The 21,250-nt window shown below is 38.6% G+C and overlaps 1 protein-coding gene across 2 annotated transcripts in view; it reads left to right on the top strand.

Moving 5' to 3' along the window:
- The window catches only part of PTPRB (protein tyrosine phosphatase receptor type B), a 141,697-nt gene that overhangs the window by 10,478 nt on the left and 109,969 nt on the right, over positions 1-21,250 (top strand). For both annotated transcript variants that reach the window (XM_008256785.5, XM_089308686.1), the window contains exon 3: positions 4,891-5,123. In XM_008256785.5, the coding sequence (XP_008255007.4) occupies positions 4,891-5,123 (233 nt within the window). The remainder of the gene's footprint in view (positions 1-4,890; positions 5,124-21,250) is intronic.

Below are 21,250 nucleotides of genomic sequence, written 5' to 3'. Positions count from 1 at the left end.
ATAATTGTTTAATTATAATTCCCACCCTTCACTTTATCTTTTGTCATTATTGTTATTTGAGACAGAGAGAGATCCTATCTATTGGTCCGTGCCCCCAATTTTCCACCATGGCTGAAGTCGGGAGACAGAAAATCAATCCAGGTCTCAAACATGGGTGACAGGGACCTGACTCATTGAGCCCTGGGTATCCATTAACAGAAAGCTGGAGCAGGAACAAAGCCAGAACTTGAACCCAGGCATTCTGATATGGGATGCAGATGTCCCAGGCAGCATTTTAATCATTACCCCAAAGGCTTCCAACCCCTTACTTTACTTTTATTCTAGCCTTATCTTGTGTGTGTGTGTGTGTGTGTGTGTGTGTGATCTTTTTCTGTAAAGTATCTTGCTTTGTTTCTTTTCCGGATGACTTTTTTTAAAAAAGATATATTTATTTATTTATTTGAAAGTCAGAGTTAGAGAGAAGAGAGGCAGAGAGGCAGAGAGGCAGAGAGAGAGAGAGAGAGAGAGAGAAATAGAGGTCTTCCATCTGATGGTTCACTCCCCAATTTGCTGCAACAGCCGGAGCTGCACCGATCCAAAGCCAGGAGTCAGGAGCTTCTTCTGGGTCTCCCATGCGGGTGCAGGAGTCCAAGGGCTTGGGCCATCTTCTACTGCTTTCCCAGGCCATAACAGAGAGCTGGATCGAAAGTGGAGCAGCTGGGTCTCAAACCCGCGCCTATTTGAGATGACAGCACTACAGGCCAGGGTGTTAACCCGCTGTGCCACAGTGCTTGCCCTGGTGATTTTTTTTAAATGCACGTTACATGTGGCATCTTCCTATAGAACAGAAAATATCAATGCGGTTAAATTTTTCTAATTTGAAATTAGTTTTATTCAAGTTATTCTGTCTTCAATGTGCTTAAAAGTTATTTGTGCCATTTAAAGAAAGAAAAATAACAAATTTGTGCAGTCTACTGTCATACAAAAATTCTACTTTTTAAAAAATCTACTTTCACGAATAGATTATTTCCAAGTCAGCCGTAGATTAATTAATAAACTTAAAATATTCATCACTCTTTTAAAAATATATTAGTCTTGATATGATATAATCATTCCAAATCATTTTATAGGTGACATTGCCTCATGAAAAGAGCTGTTTTCAACTTATATGCTAAAACTTTGTGCATCCAGTACACTGGATGCAAAATAGTCCACTTTACCTTGAACTGTGTTCCAAGAGGAATCACGTTATAATGTAGAAACAATGTAGTAGCAATGGTACAATAAAACTTTTAAAAATAGCCTTAACATATTGTTCCATTGTGTAAGAACTTTTCCTTGTATTTGTCAAAAACACAGCTCTTTCATGAACTGTGAAATGTATATATAGTTTGAAAGAATGTCAGGAGAATTCATAGATACCAAAACATCCAAAGATCGACTATTTTTAATTAATTTCATAGTGCTAGTTTCAAAAGCGGGTCAGGAAATAAAAAGTGATTTTGATCACCTTATATATTTGTATGATAGATTTTCTTGCCTCTCATTTTTATGATCTTAAAATATCCACATAAGAAATTATTAGAATTCCTTTGTCTCATAGTATGTATATGAGTAAAATCATATACTTTGAGATGTATTAGAATGACCTGAGAAAAACTTGTTAGAAATTCAGGTTCTGGGTCCCACACCAAATCTACCAAAATAGTTTCTAGGTGTGGGGTAAGGATACAGTGTTCTAACAAACCCCAAAAGTGGTTGTTTGCCACCTGCTGCTTTAAAATTCAAGCAATGGTTCTGGCATTGTAGTAAAATGAGGTAAGCTGCTGTGTGCAATGCTGGTGTGGCATTCCCATATCAGAGCTCCAGTTGGAGTCTCAGCTGCTCCACTTCCAATCCAGCTCCCTGCTAATGTGACTGGGAATGCAGAAGAGGGTGGATCAAGTGCTTGTGCCCCTGCCACCCACATGGGAGACCTAGTTGGAGCTCCAGGCTCCTAGCTTCTGCCTGGACCAGCGTCCCAGCCATTGCAGTCATTTGTAGAGTAAACCAGTAGATGGAAGATCTCCCTCTCTCCTTCTCTCCCTTCCTCCCTCTATCCTTCCCTCCCTCCATCCCTCCCTCTCTCCTCTCTCTGTCTCCCTCTGTCACACATGTGTGTGCTTGGTCACTGTCCCCTTCAAATAAATCTTTTTTAAAAAATTCAGTAAACTTGGAAGTTGACTGTTAAAGCTAAAACTTCTTTCTCCCTTCTTAAATAGCACAAGTTAAAAACATAGACCCAAAATGAAGGGGTGCTGGACCTGGATATTCCATCACTTCTTTCTTTGGAAAAAAAAGCTGGTGGCCTAGAAAGGAAAAATGGACTTGTTTGGTTTGAGGTATTTTAAAAATATGTTTAGAAGGTTAATTAAAGACAATCAAAGGAGACCAACATTTTTTCCACAAGATAGTCTAAAGTTACATGCTGTTGTAATGAACTCTGTTACTTGCAGAAGAAATTTCAAGAGTGTTTTCATCATTTATCTAATTTTGAAAGGCCTAGTTTCATTTACCAAATTAATTTTGTAAATCAAATTATTTTTTAAAAGTTCTTGGGATAAGAACTCACCAACTGCTCCATATTGGAAAAGGCTGACATACTAAGACATGTAATTGCATGGTAGGTGTCTGAAAGCTTGTTTTTATCCTAACCCCATCATTAAAATTTTTTGAGGGTCTAAGAGCTAAAATTGTCACAGGCAACAGTCAACACAGAGGGTCAGCATTGACCAAAGCACGAAATGACCAAAGTGCTGATTTCCACATACAGACATTTTTATATACCTACAATGGACAAATGTCACATTCAAGCTCCTAACTCAGTCAAGACTACAAAACTAAGACTGTTGTAAAGAATCACACTAATGGTATGGTTGAGTTTGTTTATCCTTGCAGACTTTCTACATGACAATCTCCTGATGTGTGTCCAGTGGGGCTAACCCAAGCACAAAGGCAGTGACCATGGCACAAGATCTGGAAGGACAAAAGCAAGCAGAAACTAAAGGGAATGCCCAGAAATTTCTCAAAGCTTATACCTAATAGATAGATGTACAAGTAGGATTTCCAGAAAATATATACAAACCCATTTACATTTACAGACCTAACAAACAATATAATGTACACCTTTGCATATTTGAGATATAATAATATACTTAATTATACTAGAATGTATTGTTTATCTGAAATTATCACATCACATATTCTTACTTGCTTAATCTGTCAATCTTACCTAGAAGGTATTTTGTACAGACCTCTACATCCCAAAAGATTTTTAATAGCCATGACTATTTTTTTAATTACCTTTTAAAGATACCAGGCTAAAGCTAGGAGCCTGGAACTCCATCTTGGTATCTTACTCAATTGCAGGGACCCCAGGAATTGGACCATCTTCTGTTGATTTCCCGGGCACATTTACAGGGAGCTGGATTGGAAAAGGAGCAACTAGCCCTTGAATTGGTGGCCATAGAGAATGCCAGCATTTCAGGCAGCAGGTTAATCCACTGTGCCAGGATACTAAGCCTTGCGACTAGTTTCTTAACTTTTAGGAGAACTACTATATTTATATTTTGATAAATTATAAAAGCACCTTTCTGTCTTGTTCCTTATTCTGTACCTTAACCTTCTGTTTTACATCATATAAAATACATCAGTCAGTTGAAATCCACATGAAAAGGAATAAGGCTCAAAAGCAAAGCAGATCAGAACAGGGAAAAATGTTATCATTAATTGCTTTTTTAAGGAATCCCCACCTAGCACACACTAAATGCTTAATAAATAGCTATTTGCATGATTGAACAAATAAAGGAATGGTGAAAATATAAAATCTGCTCTGCTGGTCTTCAAGCCAGAAACTATTCAAAATTATTGTCACCCAATTCATTAAGATGTCATGAGTTTTTAAGGTGTAGAAAACTCACAATCTATGGAGTTGATGGAAACCTCTAAATCTGTCACCTTGTCCCATAACTCGCAGAGCTTTGTTGGGTTATAGCATATAATTGTGCTCTAGAGTCTTGCTCCACAAAGAAGAAGGGGACCCAAAGACCAGGAGCATCAGAATGCCCTGAGAGCTTGTTAGAGATGCTGAATCTGACGGTGTCTACTGCCTCAGAATCTGCATGTTAGCAAGCTCCTCAAGTGAATGCGAGCACATTTTAAAATTTTGGCTTGGTGAATGTAATTCATAAACCATTTTTTAAATATGGGAAATTCAGCCTTGCAAAACAAAGCTATAAATTAACCCCATCAGCTCACAAATTTTAAATCAATTTGCTCTTGCAAGTCACTTATAAAATGATTTCAGGCTCATATAATTAGAAACAGGTGGATCTGTGGTTAAAGAGATGTTATTACTTTCCAAGAAATTGTTCATGTTCATGATGAAGTTGAGTCCATAACAGTGATTTTCAACCTGGTATTTTGTTGAATGCCCTTTGAAAATTTGGTGAAAACTATGCCAGTATACCACAGAGGAGAAGTGCACATGCTCATAGTCACAGAATTTTGCATAAAGCTTTTGGAGATTCATGAACCCTTCTGAAACCAGTTCAGTGACCCTAAATGTATATAGAGTAATTTTAATTCTATCTTCTGTGCAGAGCTGGATTTCTTTTTCCTGATAGCACAATTTCCACAGTAGTCTCTTTCTCACATAAAATTGATAGATGGATAAAGGATGGGTCAACTGGATAGGGCAAATGAACATTGCCGTACACATGAAGGATCTTTGTTTTCTTCTTGTATCTGAAACTTATCTAAATGCCCATTAGTGAAGAGGTCTTTTTTTTTTTTTGTAAGCAAAATTGCTTATATGTGAAAAATTCATTAGACAAGAGAGTAATTTTCCCAACTGTCCTTTCTTTGCCTCAGCTGGCCTGGGAGCAGAAGTTTCAGTGAGGAGCCCTAGAAACACAGCTCCTCCTCAGATCCCTACTACTTTTAAAGCAGTTCCATATCACCCAGAACACCGCATCAGGAACACCACAGAAAACTACAGCCAAAGCAGCAGCCTGAGGCATCATCCTAGCCTGCCCATGCCTGGAGTTACAGACACATCATGGGTTCCGTCAACTACTCGGCCATTCTCCAGCACAACAAAAGAGGTAAAAAGAGGGGGTGTGTGGAATGTGATCAGAGAACAGTCTCAGAAAATCCATTGCTTGAAAAGACTTGCTTTGCTAAAAATGCCACTGCTATACTAGGGAATTAGGTGGTTGGTGTCCTGCCTGCTAATTATATAAGAAAACATTTTACATAATGAGAAGAATTTTTCAAATGGATTGAAAACTTCTGCATTTTTGCAGGCAAAGATGATGAGATCACTGTGGCATAACTGCACTCCTACAGGTTAACCACATTTTGTGATTCATAGTCAGGGTTCATGATCTTAACACACAGTCCGACAGTAGGAAGTAGAAATTGAGAACTGTACTTTCCAGGTGAATATATATATATTTAGCATTTCCACACCAATATCCCCTCAAGCCTGCAAGTAACCTTCATTGGTCTAACAGGAGTGGGGAACCTTTTTTTTTTCTGCCAAGGGCCATTTTAATATTTGTAACATCACTTGCAGGCTATACAAAATTATCAACTTAAAAACCATCCAGCTATAGATTTATTGACTTTCCAGTTCAACCTGCAATTGCCTTGGCAGGATCAGACCAAATGATTTCTCCGGCCTTGTACTGCCCGTGGACCAGATATTCCCCACCCGTGAAGATGACAGATAAATCGAATGGCTGAGAAGCAGAGGTGCCACACTCACAGGAGCATGTTCAAACAGTGTTCCTGTTTCAGTTGTTCATCCCTTTGGTTTTGCTTTTCTTTTGGAGCTTTAGGTCACCATTTAGGCAATAATAGTGTACAACAAATCAAAAAAGTTAAGGATTTACTTGGCAGTGGTCAGAATTTTTTCTTAATAAACAACCCAAATAATTTGAAGTCAAAGATCAAAACTCTTCACATGACTTAACATCCATTTAGTGCTCTAGTTCCTTTTGTGTTGTGCAAAATTTAATATTGCACATGGTGTCCCAGCTGGTGAGTACATACTTCATTTTTGATCACAAAACAAATAGAGCCAGTACATTGAACAACTCACAGGACTTTATTTTTACCTCTACTTTTCCTTTACTATAAATCTTCCCTGTGACCTACTTCTTCCCTTGCCTCTGAATAGAAGTTAGTAAGGCCCTAATTACTTTTCTGGACACTGCTTATGTCACTTTAAAATTCAATACTCACTCTCAATTCATTAACAAAAATATCCACTCCAGGAAATAACCCAAACTCTAAATTTGACTTAAATGTAAACTTCTCCTCTCCCATCACTTCACCCACTTTGGACTTCAAGTGGGGAAAGAGGAGCATGTCCAAATTCCCTTATTCCCCACTTAGGTTTTGATCCATCTCCCGTAGCCTGATAATTATGGTTTCAGATCTGTCTGGGCTTGGGAAATGCGGAGCAAAGACAGGAAGTGGGAGCCAGCTATGACTTAAGGATGCCATCATGAACTGGCACTGTGCTCTTCCTAAATATACAACTCCAGAATGCTTCAACCTCTGATGGGAGTGAGGAATTCACCACTTAGTCTTGAAAATGAATGCTTCTTGGTGAAGCACCTCCTCATTTTGGCTGAGTGAGCCTCAGTCAAAACTTCCATTTGAACATCAGTTTACAAAAGTACACATTTACCTCTGAGCTTAATTATATATAACAGTACCTGGGAAAAATTAACTCTATCAAATAAGAAACACACTCAACAAAAGCTACCATGGAAACAGATTTGCCTGAAGACTAAAGGGTTGTCTTTTAGCAAAAAGAGTATTCTCTTTTTTTTCCAAGTTTGACCACTGTAAATACAGAGATACTCAAGAGGTGGTTGGGCTTTGTTGGAATGAGCCAGGACTGACCAGCTGCAGAGCTCTGTTGCAGGTGCACCATCCACTGGGCCAACCCTGCAGTGTGTTACAGAGCTCACGTGATCCAGGGCCAGAGCTTGGATCATGGCAAACGTACTGAAGATTTTTTAAGCCTTTTTCCTGGAGTGAAATCTACTGCATGTTTTATATGAGCTCCCAGATTGTGCACCAGAATGACTATATGGCCAACTATAAAAGTTCCAGATTGTTCTTGATGCTTAGGCAAAATCTTGACTATGTCCTTGGAAGCTCATGTGTAAAAACTGTGGTATTTCCAAAGACAGTTTCTACAATGGCAGCTTTCCATGACCAACACCTCAATGGAGGTATCCCTGCTAGATCATTATTTGATTAGCCGGAGCACTTACTTTACAATAGTACGCTATAAATGACTGTAGTAGACACTGAAGAATAAAAATGAGTTATTTAGAAATAAAATGCCTGTCCTTGGAAAAGAGTTTTGAAAAGTACCCTACGTTAGTAGAGGACATCTAGAAAAGTGTAGAGGAGAATAGAATCAATCCACTTAGTTGCTTGGAGTTGTGTGAAATAAAATCTCGTTGTGTCAAATGTTTCCTTATCAGACAGCACCTGCTTTGTGAGAATTTGGGATTAACAGAGTAATTGAGCTGTGAGTTATGGTGGTCTGTTTTTGAGTGATGACAAATTGAATATGAGTTTTTGGAGGATAAGGACTATACTTATTCAGTTTTGTATCGCCAGCACTTAAATAAAGGTTTGTGGGATAGAAGGGGTGTGGGGAGGAAAGATATGGCATGGAATTGAGCAAAATGGAGTGGAGGGGAAGGGGAATGGAATATAATGGAATGGAGTGGAGCAGAGTGGTGTCAAGTAGGGTGGAGCAGAATGGAATAGAAGAGAATGGAATAGAAGGGAAGCTGAGTAAAGTGAGGCAGAGCAGAGTGAAGTCAAATGGAGTAAGGAGAATGGAAAGAAATGCTGGAATTTGAGTAGACTGAATTAGTAGAGACTGAATTGGTATGGAATTGTTGATTACTTGGTTAGCAAACAATTCATTTTCTGCACATGTCCAAGTGTGATGGTCTTATTCAGTGGCCGTGATTTTTATTGCCTAAATGTTTTGAGATGTATGTGTATCTAATGTTTAATGTGTTTATATTATCTAGTATGTCTACCATTCATGAGCTAACTACACTGTTTTTTCTCTTCTATTTTTCCCATTTCATATATTTTATTTATATTATTTATATTTTTAATTTTTAAAACTTTTATTTGACATGATTGCACACACTTCTGGGTTATAATCAGATGTTAGAATACATGTATGCAACATGTAATGATCAGATCGGGGTACTTGGTACATCCATCATTTCTACATATTGGCAACATTCAAAATCCTATTAGTCATTTTGAAATGTACAATCAAATGTTACCAACCATAATTACCTTAAAATGCTACAAAACATTAGAAGTTGTTCCTGCTCTCCAACTGCATCCCTGTACTCATACAATCTTTTCTCACTCCCCATTCTCACTCCTTTTCTCAACCCTTCCCAGCCTCTGGTAGCAATATTCTACTCTTTGACTCTATGGGATCAACTCTTTAAGCTTCCACATGTAAAGGAGAGTATGCGGTATTTATCTTTCTGTGCCTAAACTGTTTCATGTAACATAATGGCCTCCAGTTCCATCCATATTGCCACAAACAACAGGATTTCATTCTTTTTTATCCATTTCATCTTTGTATTCCCTTTGAATCCCCACATACATGCACTTAAAAATGCAAGAGAATAAAATGAGAGGAGGCAGGGATGGCTTTCCCAAGTTTTGTGACTTAGTAAAATGTTCTCTCACTCAATAAAAATTTCTGGAGAACTGAACAGGGATCAGAATGCAATGATAGACAACGCTGGGCTTCAAGGTCAAAGCCCTGACTTCCTCTTACTAACTAGATGACCTGAGAAAGTTGCTTAAATTCTCTCAGCCTTGATTTCTTCCTCTATAAAATGGAACCTTTGCCTCTCAGTGCTGTTGCAAGAATTGAGAGAGAAAATGCATGTAAAGGGCTTATTACATACCTGCTACTTAGAAAGCATTAGGAAATTATACCTGTTATTGCTATTCTTATCTAGAAAGCAGAGATGAATGACCAAATTGTTTGTCCTGAAGGTATTCACCATCTGCCAAGGTGTTGAGGGAAACAGAAAGATACATAGGCTTTTACAGAAAACAAAATAGAGGGTTCTGACTGCTATGGAAGTCAAAATCATTGAATGTAAGATTAGCACCCTGCTAAGAATATAGAAAATTTCAGAAAATATAAGAACCTGTAATAATTCCCTCTTGTACAGGAACTGAAAGTATATTGACGAAGTTCTCAAATATGAGCTTTTGAATGCATTCTTCATCCACAAATAATTAGTTCCTACTCACTCTTTTAATTAATGACACTATTATCTGCCATTCTTCTTATTCCCAAACACATATAATCCATAATAGAATCACAACCTTTGAGATAGAAATTTAAATAAGAATGAATAACAGCTGAAATAATAAGATTTTATGCTTAGAAATGATACTGCATTATGACTAACTGAAAGTTATAAAGAAATCACAGTATTCTAGACCCACAATCAAATGATGATTTGAGGTTGGAGCGTGGGACTGGGAATGGGGTTGGAGCTGTTACAAAACACTTTCAAAAAGCTAGTGGCACATTCTTGTGTCTTTCCTTCCATCAGAATTCCTTTTAGTGATAATGAAGAAAATATAAAGAAATGTTACAAAGTACCTGCCAAGAGGAATCTAGGACAAGAAAACAGTGGTTAATGGCTAGAACAGTGAGTGCTAAGCATGTCCATATACCTGGGTGGTGGTACTTTCGTACATTTTCCACCAATGGGTAACAAACTTCCCCCCACACTTAGTGGCTTAAAATAATAGTGGTTTCCAATTCCTCATTATTTTGTTGGTTGCATGGTGGTTCCTCTGCTGCTTTCTCCTGGGCTCACTCTTGCAGCTGCTGTCAACTCCAAGGGTCAACTGATTGAAAGATCGACAGTAGCCCCAGTTACATGAATAGCACTCACTGCTGACTGCAGGCTAGGCATCCAGATTCTCGTCTTCATGGTCTGTCGTGCTTCAGTAAGTTTTCTCAGCTTCCTGTTCAGGATGGTTTAGGGCAGCCTCACAACAAGGCAAAAGTGGGAGCTCCAAGTCTCTTGAGGCCTAGACTCTGGAATCACACAACATCACTTCTTTTTGTTTGTTTGTTTTTTTGTTTTTGTTTGTTTGTTTTTACAGGCAGAGTGGACAGTAAGAGAGAGACAGAGAGAAAGGTCTTCCTTTGCTGTTGGTTCACCCTCCAATGGCTGCCGCGAGCGGCGCACTGTGGCCGGCGCACCGTGCTGATCCGAAGGCAGGAGCCAGGTACTTCTCCTGGTCTCCCATGGGGTGCAGGGCCCAAGTACTTGGGCCATCCTCCACTGCCTTCCTGGGCCATAGCAGAGAGCTGGCCTGGAAGAGGGGCAACCGGGACAGAATCCGGCACCCTGACCAGGACTAGAACCTGGTATGCCAGTGCCGCTAGGCAGAGGATTAGCCTATTGAGCCGCGGTGCCGGCCCACACAACATCACTTCTAATGCTGTATTGGTCCATGCCAATTATATGTGGTTCATGGTAGAAAATAGAATTTACTTCCTGAGCTGCAAAGTGAAATTGCAAAGGGATGTAAATGCTGAGTGGGAAGAATCTACACCATTAAACAGACTACCATTGGATTATTACTCTTTTTTTGTCTTCATCATCCTTCTCTCTACTTGGCAGGTGCCTAGCAGAAATAGAAAATGGTTAACTACTTGCTGAAGGTCAAATGAATAGGGAGTAACAAAGCAAGAAGAGTACACACATACACAAATACATGTGTATGCATGTACACACACACACACACACACACATATCTCTGGACACCTAGTCTCCTTACTCACTTATATAGAGTGCCAGTTAGTGAAGGTGAATGCCAAGGAATATGTGATTTAAAATCTAGGAACTAGTCATTGATGCTGCTGCAAAAGTTGTCCTAAGTTGACTCTCTTGGGATCAGAACATACCCAGCCTTCCTCCCTTTTCCTCTTTTTTTCTCACATGTGTACCTGGTAGAGTGGGGGTATAACTTTGAAAGGGTCAGTATTTAGCCTCAAAATTCTGTAATTCTCTCTCTCCCTCTCTTCCCCTCTCCCCTTTATCTCTCATCTCTCATCTCTTTATCTCTTCTTTTTCTCTCTCTGCCTTCCACTCCATATTCCCCAACCTTGGACATTAAATAAATTAATACACATCACATACCTTGAGCAGAAAGCATCTTTGTTTTAACAAGCTGTCCAACTCACTGGCATGTAATTTTCAGTTTGAAAATCACTGACCTAGATAAATCTAGTGTCCCTGATCCATAATATCTCCCCTATGGACTTGCAAATGCCTACCTTTTCACCATTGATGGCACATTCATTCACTGTGTTAAGGAGATATGGGAGAGGGGAAGGTATTATTAAAAACTAAATAATCACATAGAGGGAATTAATTAATTACAGCCTCCTACTGTTACTTTGAAGAGAATACATTCTTTGAGGACTGAGATTAGCGGTAGGTAAGTGGAGTTTGGGGAGATAAGGTACTACTGGTAGCCTCTAGGTGTTTTGTGTTAATTAAGCAAAGATGCTTCCAGGCACAAAAGACTTCGTGTCTTCATGTGCACAAAACTTGGTAGTGGAACAAGAGCTGGATTTTAGCCCCCTTGCATTCCTTCTGCAGGGCTTCTGTCTATGTGACCTACAGAGATACACAGTGTCCCTCTGCACAGTCCCAGTTGTAGATCAAGCCAGATGGAGCTGTCAGAATGTGTCCGGCATGATCCAGCCATTCCCTGTGTTTGAACTAACATGGATATGGCTGAAAGCTTCAGGAAGTCAATCTGTTAGGAGAGCTGAGCAGTGGATTACAGGAGGAGGAGTTGAATGTTAAAAGTAGCCTCCAAAGGGAGAGAGGTGGGCCTTGAACTCCACTGTGACATCAAAACTTGGCCAGCCTCCATCTATTGTCTGAGCAGTACACTCTCAGGAGAGGTCTCGTTTAGAGCCACTCTTGGCAACATGATTTTAGAGCAGGTGGATTGATACAGAGATAAAAAGTTAAGGCTCTAGGGCCAATTAAACTGTTTTAAATCCCAATGTATCATCCACTAGATATTCAACTTAAGTCAGACTTACTGCTTGTTTGAAATAAGGATGATTATGGGTGCTGTATCTGCCTTATAAAACAGTTATGAGGATTAAAATCTAGTTAAACAAAATGCTTAGTACATTGCTATGCTTAATAAGTATTCAATAGTGTTAGCAAATGACACTAGCTTTTATGTAGCCTTGCTTCATCCTTCCAACACTGCCTAATTTACTATTGTAAAAATCAGATGTGTTAACATATTATATGAAAATGCTTTGAAAGGGATAAGATGCTGAACATGCATGTGAAATGTTATGGCTTGTTCTAGTAGTCCTAAATCTCTGTAAATCTTGTTTGGAGGTACACCTCCTTCTTCCCCTCCACACCCTGCCCTTGCCCTGGCCTGGGAGAGGAATTGCATTTCCTTAGTTCATGAATAGCCATTGTGGAACTGGTCTGGGCTTTCACAGTTCTCTGTTTCCTTCCACTTGCCTTCAAAGAGATCACAGCCCATTTGAGTCTCCAAATAAGTGAGGAGGCAAATGCAGAAAACACCCATCTCCCTAACATCTCCAGAGTCAAGGGTAGCCAGTTAAAGTATGCAGGGGAAACAGTCTACTGTCACCACTATTCTGTGGACAGAAATAAAAATGGAATAACATTCCCTTTTACTGAGCAAATGCCTAGAGGGAGAAGTGCAAAGATGCAGAAAAAAATCCCTAGTCACACCTCATAACTCTTAGATTGTCTGGTGTGCATGGGATGAAAGATAAAGAGATTTAGAGGATGCTAATACTTAAATTTTGAAAAGGCCATGCAGAGTAACATGTTGGGAACAGGGAGGACCTGTGTTTCTAAAATCCTAATTTATGATTAGGATTATTCAAGCCTAATTCTGACATGGGCTACAATTTTCTAGGTGTGCAAGCTAAAGTGGATTACCTTGAGCCTAAAGCACAAATATGTTTTACAATTCACTTAGCTACTCCATCTTTAAAATCTCAATGATTATTCTTTTCTTTCATTTTCTTTAAGTAATGAGTAATTTCCATTGCTTTCTATTTTTTTGCACAAAAAGGGTGTGTTGATATTTTATCACAATATAAGTCCCATGCACATAAAGCACAACCACAAAACAGACCACGTGCATTGAAATGGGCTCTTCAATATGCCAGTATTTCTCTGGCACTTTGGTCTTCCTGGACCGATGAGGTACACCTCCAGGCAGTGTTGATGCACAGGGGAGAGTGCATGGCAAAGGAAAAGGAGATCAAAGGAGAAACCAGTATGTAATGACTGAGCAAGATAGTTCATGATTCCCACCCCTTGCCACACATATGTCAGGATCACCTGGTAGGGTTGGTAAAGACACAGATTCGAAGACTCCACCTCAGACCTGTGGAATCAGAATCTACTGAGGTAGGACCTCATCACCTGCAGTGTGAAAATCTCCCAGAATGATTTTCATAAGCAATTTGGTTTGCAGTTCATTGGAGAATAATAAACTGTTTTTTAAATGAAAAGCAAGAAAGAGGAAATATTGCTGGGGAGGTATAACCTGGGTCTAATTACAAGGAGACAGCAAACAAATCAATATGGAGGAAGATGCTATACGAATAACCAAGCTGTGTCATTCAAAAAGTTGAATGTTGGTGTGGGCATCTGTCCTACTGGTCAAGACGTTGGTTAAGACTCTAACCCAGAGTGTCTGGGTTAGATTTGCAGCTCTGGCTCCTGACTACACTTTCCCAACAATAAAGATGCTAGGAGACAGCAAGTGATGTCAAGAGTTAGGTCCCTGATACCCATGGGGAAGATTTGGGTTGAGTTCCTGGTTCCTGTTTCAGGTTGGCCCAACCCTGGACATTTGCAGGAATTTAGGGAGTGAGCCAGCAAATGGGAGATGTGTCTGTCTCTCATTCCACCTCTAAAATTAATTCATTCGTTTAAGGAAAATGTCAAAGTCATAAAGGTCATTTTAAAAGACTGAAAATTGCTGCAGATTAAAGCAGACTATGATATTTGGCAACTAAGAGTGACAGGAGACCCTGGACTGGATCCTATATTATAGAGAAAACAAAAAAAATACTAAAAAAGGTTATTATTAAGATCATTGATTAAACTGAAATGTGGACTGTGGGTTTATGTATTGTATCAAGTTTGAATTTCCTGAATTTGGTAACCTTACAGAGATTTCACACTTACTTCAGGATACAATAAAAGCTATTTTGAAATGGGTCAAGTAAAAATATGTATGGAGAAAGAAAGAGTGGGTTTGAATAAGTATACGTGGAAACAGTACAATTCTTATACTTTACCTATAAACGAAATTATTTCAAAATAGATCAGCTTTTTAAATAAAACCAGTAAAGATGTTTATATAAGGGTCTTCAGAGTGTAGAGTCTGAGGGATACTACTGAGTGAGGTATGAATCAGTGCTTCAGACATACTAAGATCTGCCTACTTCAAAGACAGAGGAAACACAGGGTGAGAAATATTGATGAATTCATAAAAACTGCAGTAAAGCCAAGGGTCGGAACTAGCAGATGAGCCAGCTGATAAGTGTAACGATATGAAAAATAAATGCTGGGAGAAAATGTGAAGTACTTTTTTTAAGATAGATTTTTTTTATTTATTTAAAATGCAGAGTGACAGGGAGAGACAGAGGAAGGTGGAGGAAACGGAGAGCTGGACCAGGTGCCTGAAACTCCATGTGGGTCTCCCACATGGGTGGCAGGAACTCAAGTGTTTGGTCATCATCTACTATGTTTGCAGGCTCATTGGTGGGAAATTGGATTAAGAGTGGAAGTGCCTAGACTCAAATCAGCACTCAAAGCTGCTTAATCCACAGTACCACAAAACCCACCCCTACTAGGTACTTTAAATCTCTAGAATTTATCCCACCTACTCATTGACTACACCCTCATAAACACAGAAAATAACAGCTTTGGAACCCAGTTGCTATAGAGTATGGTGAAAATTAACTGAAAGGAGAAATACTAAGAATTCTAGGAATTATATTCGAAGTAAATTTTTTTTTCCATTCTTCTCACCCTTTAAAGGTGGGACTGGCAGCAGATTACCACCATTTCTAAATCCAAATGAATTTCCACCCCCAAGGGAGCTTTCTTTTGGAAACTGAAGGTACCTATTTTTCTATCAAAGCTCTTCTTGCTTGGTATTCCTAATTGATCTAAGCCCAAGAGCACAGCCCTGTGTGTAGCTGTTATGAGTGCCTATTGTTCTTTTGTATGTCCATAAGCATCTATATTTGCTCCTCTTTTGTCAAGGCTGTACTTTCAGCACAGACCAGCAGAGCTGTAGAGAAACTACAGCAAGTGTTTGCCCCACTTAGAGTTTTGACCTTGGTGTCTAGAACATGGACATAAGGAATGACCTCATGAAGTCAGGGTCTGTCTGTTTGGAGCAGGGGTTCATCCTAAGTCTTAGTACTAGATGTTAGAATATGTGATGCTAAGGGTTCCATATTTTCATTAAAACAGCTAGAGAATAGAATTTTGATCAAGATTTACAAATACTTTGCTGTGCCCTTATTTAGTGGAATATGAATGTTTACACTGTCAATATACAAGTATACAACCAGTCGCCATCACCTGGGGATGTGGGAGAGAAAGATAATGAAGAGATAAGACATCTTCCTTCAAGGGGTCTATAATCTACTTGATGTTTTTGGTATCACGTTTTTCAAAACCATGATAAGATTCTTTGATCTTCTGCTTTGATCACTGTCAGCCTCAACACTCAAGAGTCTCTACATCCTATGTGTGTCCATTCCAGCAGAGAAGGCTGGGATAATGGAGCTGTGTGGAATGCGACCTGACCCAAGATGTAGGCAGAATATGGACCCAGTATGGCCTCCATATTTTGATTGTTTTAAGGGGAAATCAAAATCCATAAGATATTCTCATTTTCTCAATATTGCCTACTTATTTCAAACTGTTAAATGTTAATATCTCACAATAAGAGGCAAGATATTTGATCACCTGTGCCGATCAAATAATGCTTCCTTCCTGTTTGTGACCTGTGGAGAATCTACAGGAAATAATGTTCTAGTGAGGTGATGCACAAAATAAAAATAGCCCAGTCTGTACTGCCAATCATCATTTTGCGAGTGAGATGAAATGGGTGACTGTTTGTTACTGTTTTCCTTTTCTTGAAAACAAATAGTATCATAAACCATGTCTTGTTTATCTACTATCTTAGGGCTATGAGAATAAATGTTTGCAAAATCATGACCTAGCTCCTGAAACCATAATCTGCAGCCCCCATTCCCATACAGACTGTCAACTACCCCTTGACCTGGTTCTTATAGAGAAGACTCATTTTCAGGCATGGAATGGGAGGCTGGGGTGTAACCAAAGATATAGCAGAAGTCTTGGTATTGAAAAAGTGATTTGACTGCAGTCATATCTGGTTTTAAGTCATTTGACTGTGTGTGGTTACAAAGATACAACAAAAGCTATCCAAACCATGTTTTTTAAAAATAGGGGAGGGGAGGAGGATGAGAAAATGGTATAGATACAGAATATCAGGAAACTTAAGAGATGTGTCTTACAGAGAAGGTAGAGCAAGGTGTTTTACATATCCCAGTTTTCCCTCACAGAATTAAAAACAAATCTTGGCATGGCCAACAGACTGAGCAACCATTATATGTCTTTGTTGATGAACTACTGAAGAGTTTTTCTTAGGTACAAGATCGAAAGAAATGATGATTTTATTGTCACTTGGGATGATCTTGGAAGACATTCTCATTCCCTAGTCCAGCTAGGTGTTCAGCATCCATGTTAATTTTAGTGCTAGTCAGAGAATATTATTACTGCTAGTCATCACAGAACCTCACATTTATTGAGCTCTTTAGACAGGAACGGTACTGTGTATATAGCATGTACCTCTCAACCTTGCAATTATTTTCCAAATGCTTTTATTATTTACATTTTTCTGGAGACTTATGATTTAGGAAGTTTAGCTAGAAAGTATCTCAAACTTTATCTGTAAAGACAAAATATAATGGTCATGGTCTTTTAAAAAGAGCTGTTTATCGGAATTAAGATTTCTTACATTTTTATGCACCTTTTTAAATGCATAATATTTTCTGCAAGTTAAAATTGTATACCCTTTTAAAAATTTTATTTAAGTTATACAAGTTTCATATATTTCATATATACAGATTTAGTAGCATAACGGCACTTCCCCCATATGCCCTCCTATCCACACTCCAACCCCTCCCCCGCTCCTTCTCAGATTCCCACTCTTAATTTTTACAGTGATCTATTTTCAGTATACTTATGATCATATAGTTAACCCTATTCTAAGTGAAAGAGTTCAACAAATAATATGAAAAAGAAATAATACAAAACAAAACACTGTTCCTCAATAGAAGAGACAAAGGCTGTAAGCAGTCATCGATTTGCAGACTGTTTTACTCCAACACATTACATTTCAAGTATTCTATTAGTTACCTTGGATCAGGGATAACATATGATATCTTTCTGGGACTGGCTTATTTCACTAAGTATAATGGTTTCCAGTTGCAACCATCTTTTTGCAAAAGAGAGGATTTCATTTATTTTACAGTTGAGTAATGCTCCATAATGTGTATATATCATGATTTCTTTACCCAGTCAACAGTTGATGGACATCTGGGTTGATTTCATATCTTAGTTATTGTGAATTGTGTTGCAATGAATATGGGGATATAGATAACTCTTTCATATACTGATTTGGTTTGGTTTGGGTAAGCTCCCAGAAGTGGAATGGCTGGATCATAAAGTAAATGTATATTCAGATTTCTGAGATATCTGCATATTGTCTTCCACAGTGGCTGCATCAGTTTTCATTCCCACCAAAAGTGGACCAGAGTACCTTTTTGCCCACATCCTCACCAGCATATGTTGTTTGTTGATTTCTGTATCTGAGCCATTCTAACTGGAGTGAACGGAAACCTCACTGTGGTTTGATTTGCATTTCCCTGATGGCTTGTGATTCTGAGCACTTTCTTATATGTCTATTGACCATTTTAATTTCTTTTCTTGAAACATATCTGTTCAAGTCCTTTTCCCATTTCTTAACTGTGTTATTTGTTTTGTTGTTGTTGAATTTCTTGAGCTCTTTATAGGTTCTGAATGTTAACCTGTTGAGTAGTTTGCAAATATTTTCTCCCGTTACGTCAGTTGCCTCTTCACTTTGCAGAGTATTCTGTTAAAGTGCAGAAGCTTCTCAGCTTGATGTAATCCCAACTGTTAATTTTGGCTTTGATTGCCTGTGCTTCTGGGGTCTTTTCCAAGAAGTCTTTGGCTCTGCCAATGTCATGTAGAGTTTCCCCAATGATCTCTAATAATTTGATGATATCGGGTCATATATTTAAGTCTTTAATCCACTTGAATGGATTTTTATGTCAGGTGTAATGTAGGGGTTTTGCTTCATACTTCTGCATGTGGAGATCCAGTATTCCCAGCACCATTTGTTGAAAACTCTGTCCTTGCTCCAGGGATTGATTTTAGCACCTTTGTCAAAGAGAAATTGATTGTAGATATATGGTTGATTTCTGGAGTTTCTATTCTGTTCCATTGGTCTGCAAGTCTGTTTCTGTGCCAGTACTAGGCTGTTTTGATTATAACAGCCCTATACTAGGTCTTGAAATCTGGTTTTGTGATGCCTCCATATTTTTTTTTTTTTGTTCTTTAAGATTGATTTAGCTCTTCAGGGTCTTTTATGCTTCGATATGAATTTTAGCATCATTTTTTCTATATATGAAAAGAATGTGCTTGGTATTTTGATTTGTATCACATTGAATCTGTAAATTGCTTTCATTAGTATGGACATTTTGATGGTATTGATTCTTCCATCCATGAACATGGAAGATTTTTTCATTTTTCTGTGTCTTTTTCATTTTTTAATGTTTTATAATTCTCATAGTACAGATATTTTTTGGGCTTGCTTAAATTTATTCCAAAGTATTTAATATTTTTGCAGCTATTGTGAATGGGAATGATCTTGGAAGTTCTTGATTTTCATGTGCTGATCTTATATTGTCACTTTACCAGAATCTTCTGTGAGTTCTCAGCCATGGCATTGTCTGTGTATGCAAAGGCTGCTCATTTTTGTTTTGATTATATATCTTGCTACTTTACCAAACTCTTCTATGAATTCCAATAGTCTCTTAGTGGAGTCTTTTAGATCTTCTATATATAGAATCATGTCATCTGAAAATAGGGATAGTTTGACTTCCTCCCTCCCAATTTGTATCCCTTTGACTTCGTTTTCTTGCCTAATGACCCTGCTAAAACATCCAGGACTATATTGCGTAGCAGTGGTGAGAGTGGGCATTCTTGTCTCTTCCCAGAACTTAGCGGGAAAGCTTTCAACTTTTCCCCATTCAATAGGACACTGGCCATGTGTTTTTCATAAATTGCCTTGATTGCGTTGAAGAATGTTCCTACTATATCCAACTTCCTTAAAGTTTTCATCATGAAAAGACATTGCATTTTATCAAATGCTTTCTCTCCATCAATTGAGATAATCATATGGTTTTTGGTCTTCAGTTTGGTAATGTGATGTATCACATTTATTGATTTGCGATTATTGAACTATCCCTGCATACCAGGGACAAATCTTGTTTGGTCTGGTGAATAATCTTTCTGATGTGTTGTTGTATTAGATTGGCTAGTAATTTGTTGAGGATTTTTGTGTCTAAGTTCATCAGGTAAATTGGTCTGTTCTCCTTTTCTGTTTTTTTTTTTTTTTTTTTTTTTTTTTTTTACAGGCAGAGTGGACAGTGAGAGAGAGAGAGACAGAGAGAAAGGTCTTCCTTTGCCATTGGTTCACCCTCCAATGGCCGCCACGGCCCGCGTGCTGCGGCCGGCGCACCACGCTGATCCGATGGCAGGAGCCAGGAGCCAGGTGCTTTTCCTGGTCTCCCATGGGGTGCAGGGCCCAAGCACTTGGGCCATCCTCCACTGCACTCTCTGGCCACAGCAGAGAGCTGGCCTGGAAGAGGGGCAACTGGGACAGAATCGGGCGCCCCGACCGGGACTAGAACCCAGTGTGCCGGCGCCGCTAGGTGGAGGATTAGCCTAGTGAGCCATGGCGCCAGCCTCCTTTTCTGTATCTTTTTCAAATTTAGGAATTAAGGTGATGATGGCTTCATAGAAGGAGTTTTGGAAGATTTCACCTCTTTAAATTGTTTTGAATAGCTTGTGAAGAATTGGAGTTTGTTCTTTAAATGTCTGGTAGAATTCAGCAATGAAGCCATCTGGTCCTGGGCTTTTCTTTGTTGAGAGGTTCTTTATTACTGATTGAAGTTCCATCTTGTTTAGTTTCTATGTCTTCATGGCTCAATTTTGGTAGGTTTTATGTGTCCAGGAACCTATCCATTTCTTCTAAGTTTCCAAGTGTGTTGGCATACAGTTCTTTGTAATAATTTCTGATGATGCTATTTATTTCTGTGGTATGTGTTGCTATATTTCCATTTAATCTGTAATTCTATTGATTTGGGTCCCCCCCCCTATTTTTTTTGGTTAGTTGTGCCTATGTTGTGTCAGTATTGTTTATTTTTTTATTTTTTTCAAAAAATCAGTTCTCCATTTCTCTGAACTTTGTTGGTTTTTTTATTTAATTTTGTCTGTTTCTTCTCTAACGTTAATTATTTCTTTTCTCCTGCTAATTTTGATTTGGTTTACTGTTGTTTTTCTGGGTCCTTGAGATGTACTGATAGCTTATTTATTTGATGCCTTTCTAATTTCTTGATGTAGGCACAAATTTCTATAAACTTTACCCTTAATACTGCTTTTGCTGTATCCCATAAGTTTTGATATGTTGTTCAGTCTCCATGTGTTCAAATATGTTCTAGAGATTCTGGAGTTGTTGATTTCCAGCCTTATCCCATTGAGGTCAGAGAAGATGCATTGTATGGTTGCGATTGTTTTGAATTTGCTGAAACTTGCTTTATGGCCTAGCATGAGGTCTTTCCTAGAGAAAGTTCCATGCACTGGTAAGAAGAATGTGTGGTCTGCAACTGTAGGATGAAAAGTTCTATAGATATTCATTAGGTCCCTTTAGTCTATAGTGTCAATTAACTATTGTT

This window comes from Oryctolagus cuniculus, chromosome 11 (genome assembly GCF_051225735.1).
Source record: "Oryctolagus cuniculus isolate XC-2025 breed Fujian yellow rabbit chromosome 11, ASM5122573v1, whole genome shotgun sequence".
Lineage (NCBI taxonomy): Eukaryota > Metazoa > Chordata > Mammalia > Lagomorpha > Leporidae > Oryctolagus > Oryctolagus cuniculus.
The sequence above is the reverse complement of the archived record's forward strand: the minus strand, read 5'-3'. Positions and strand labels throughout refer to the sequence as shown.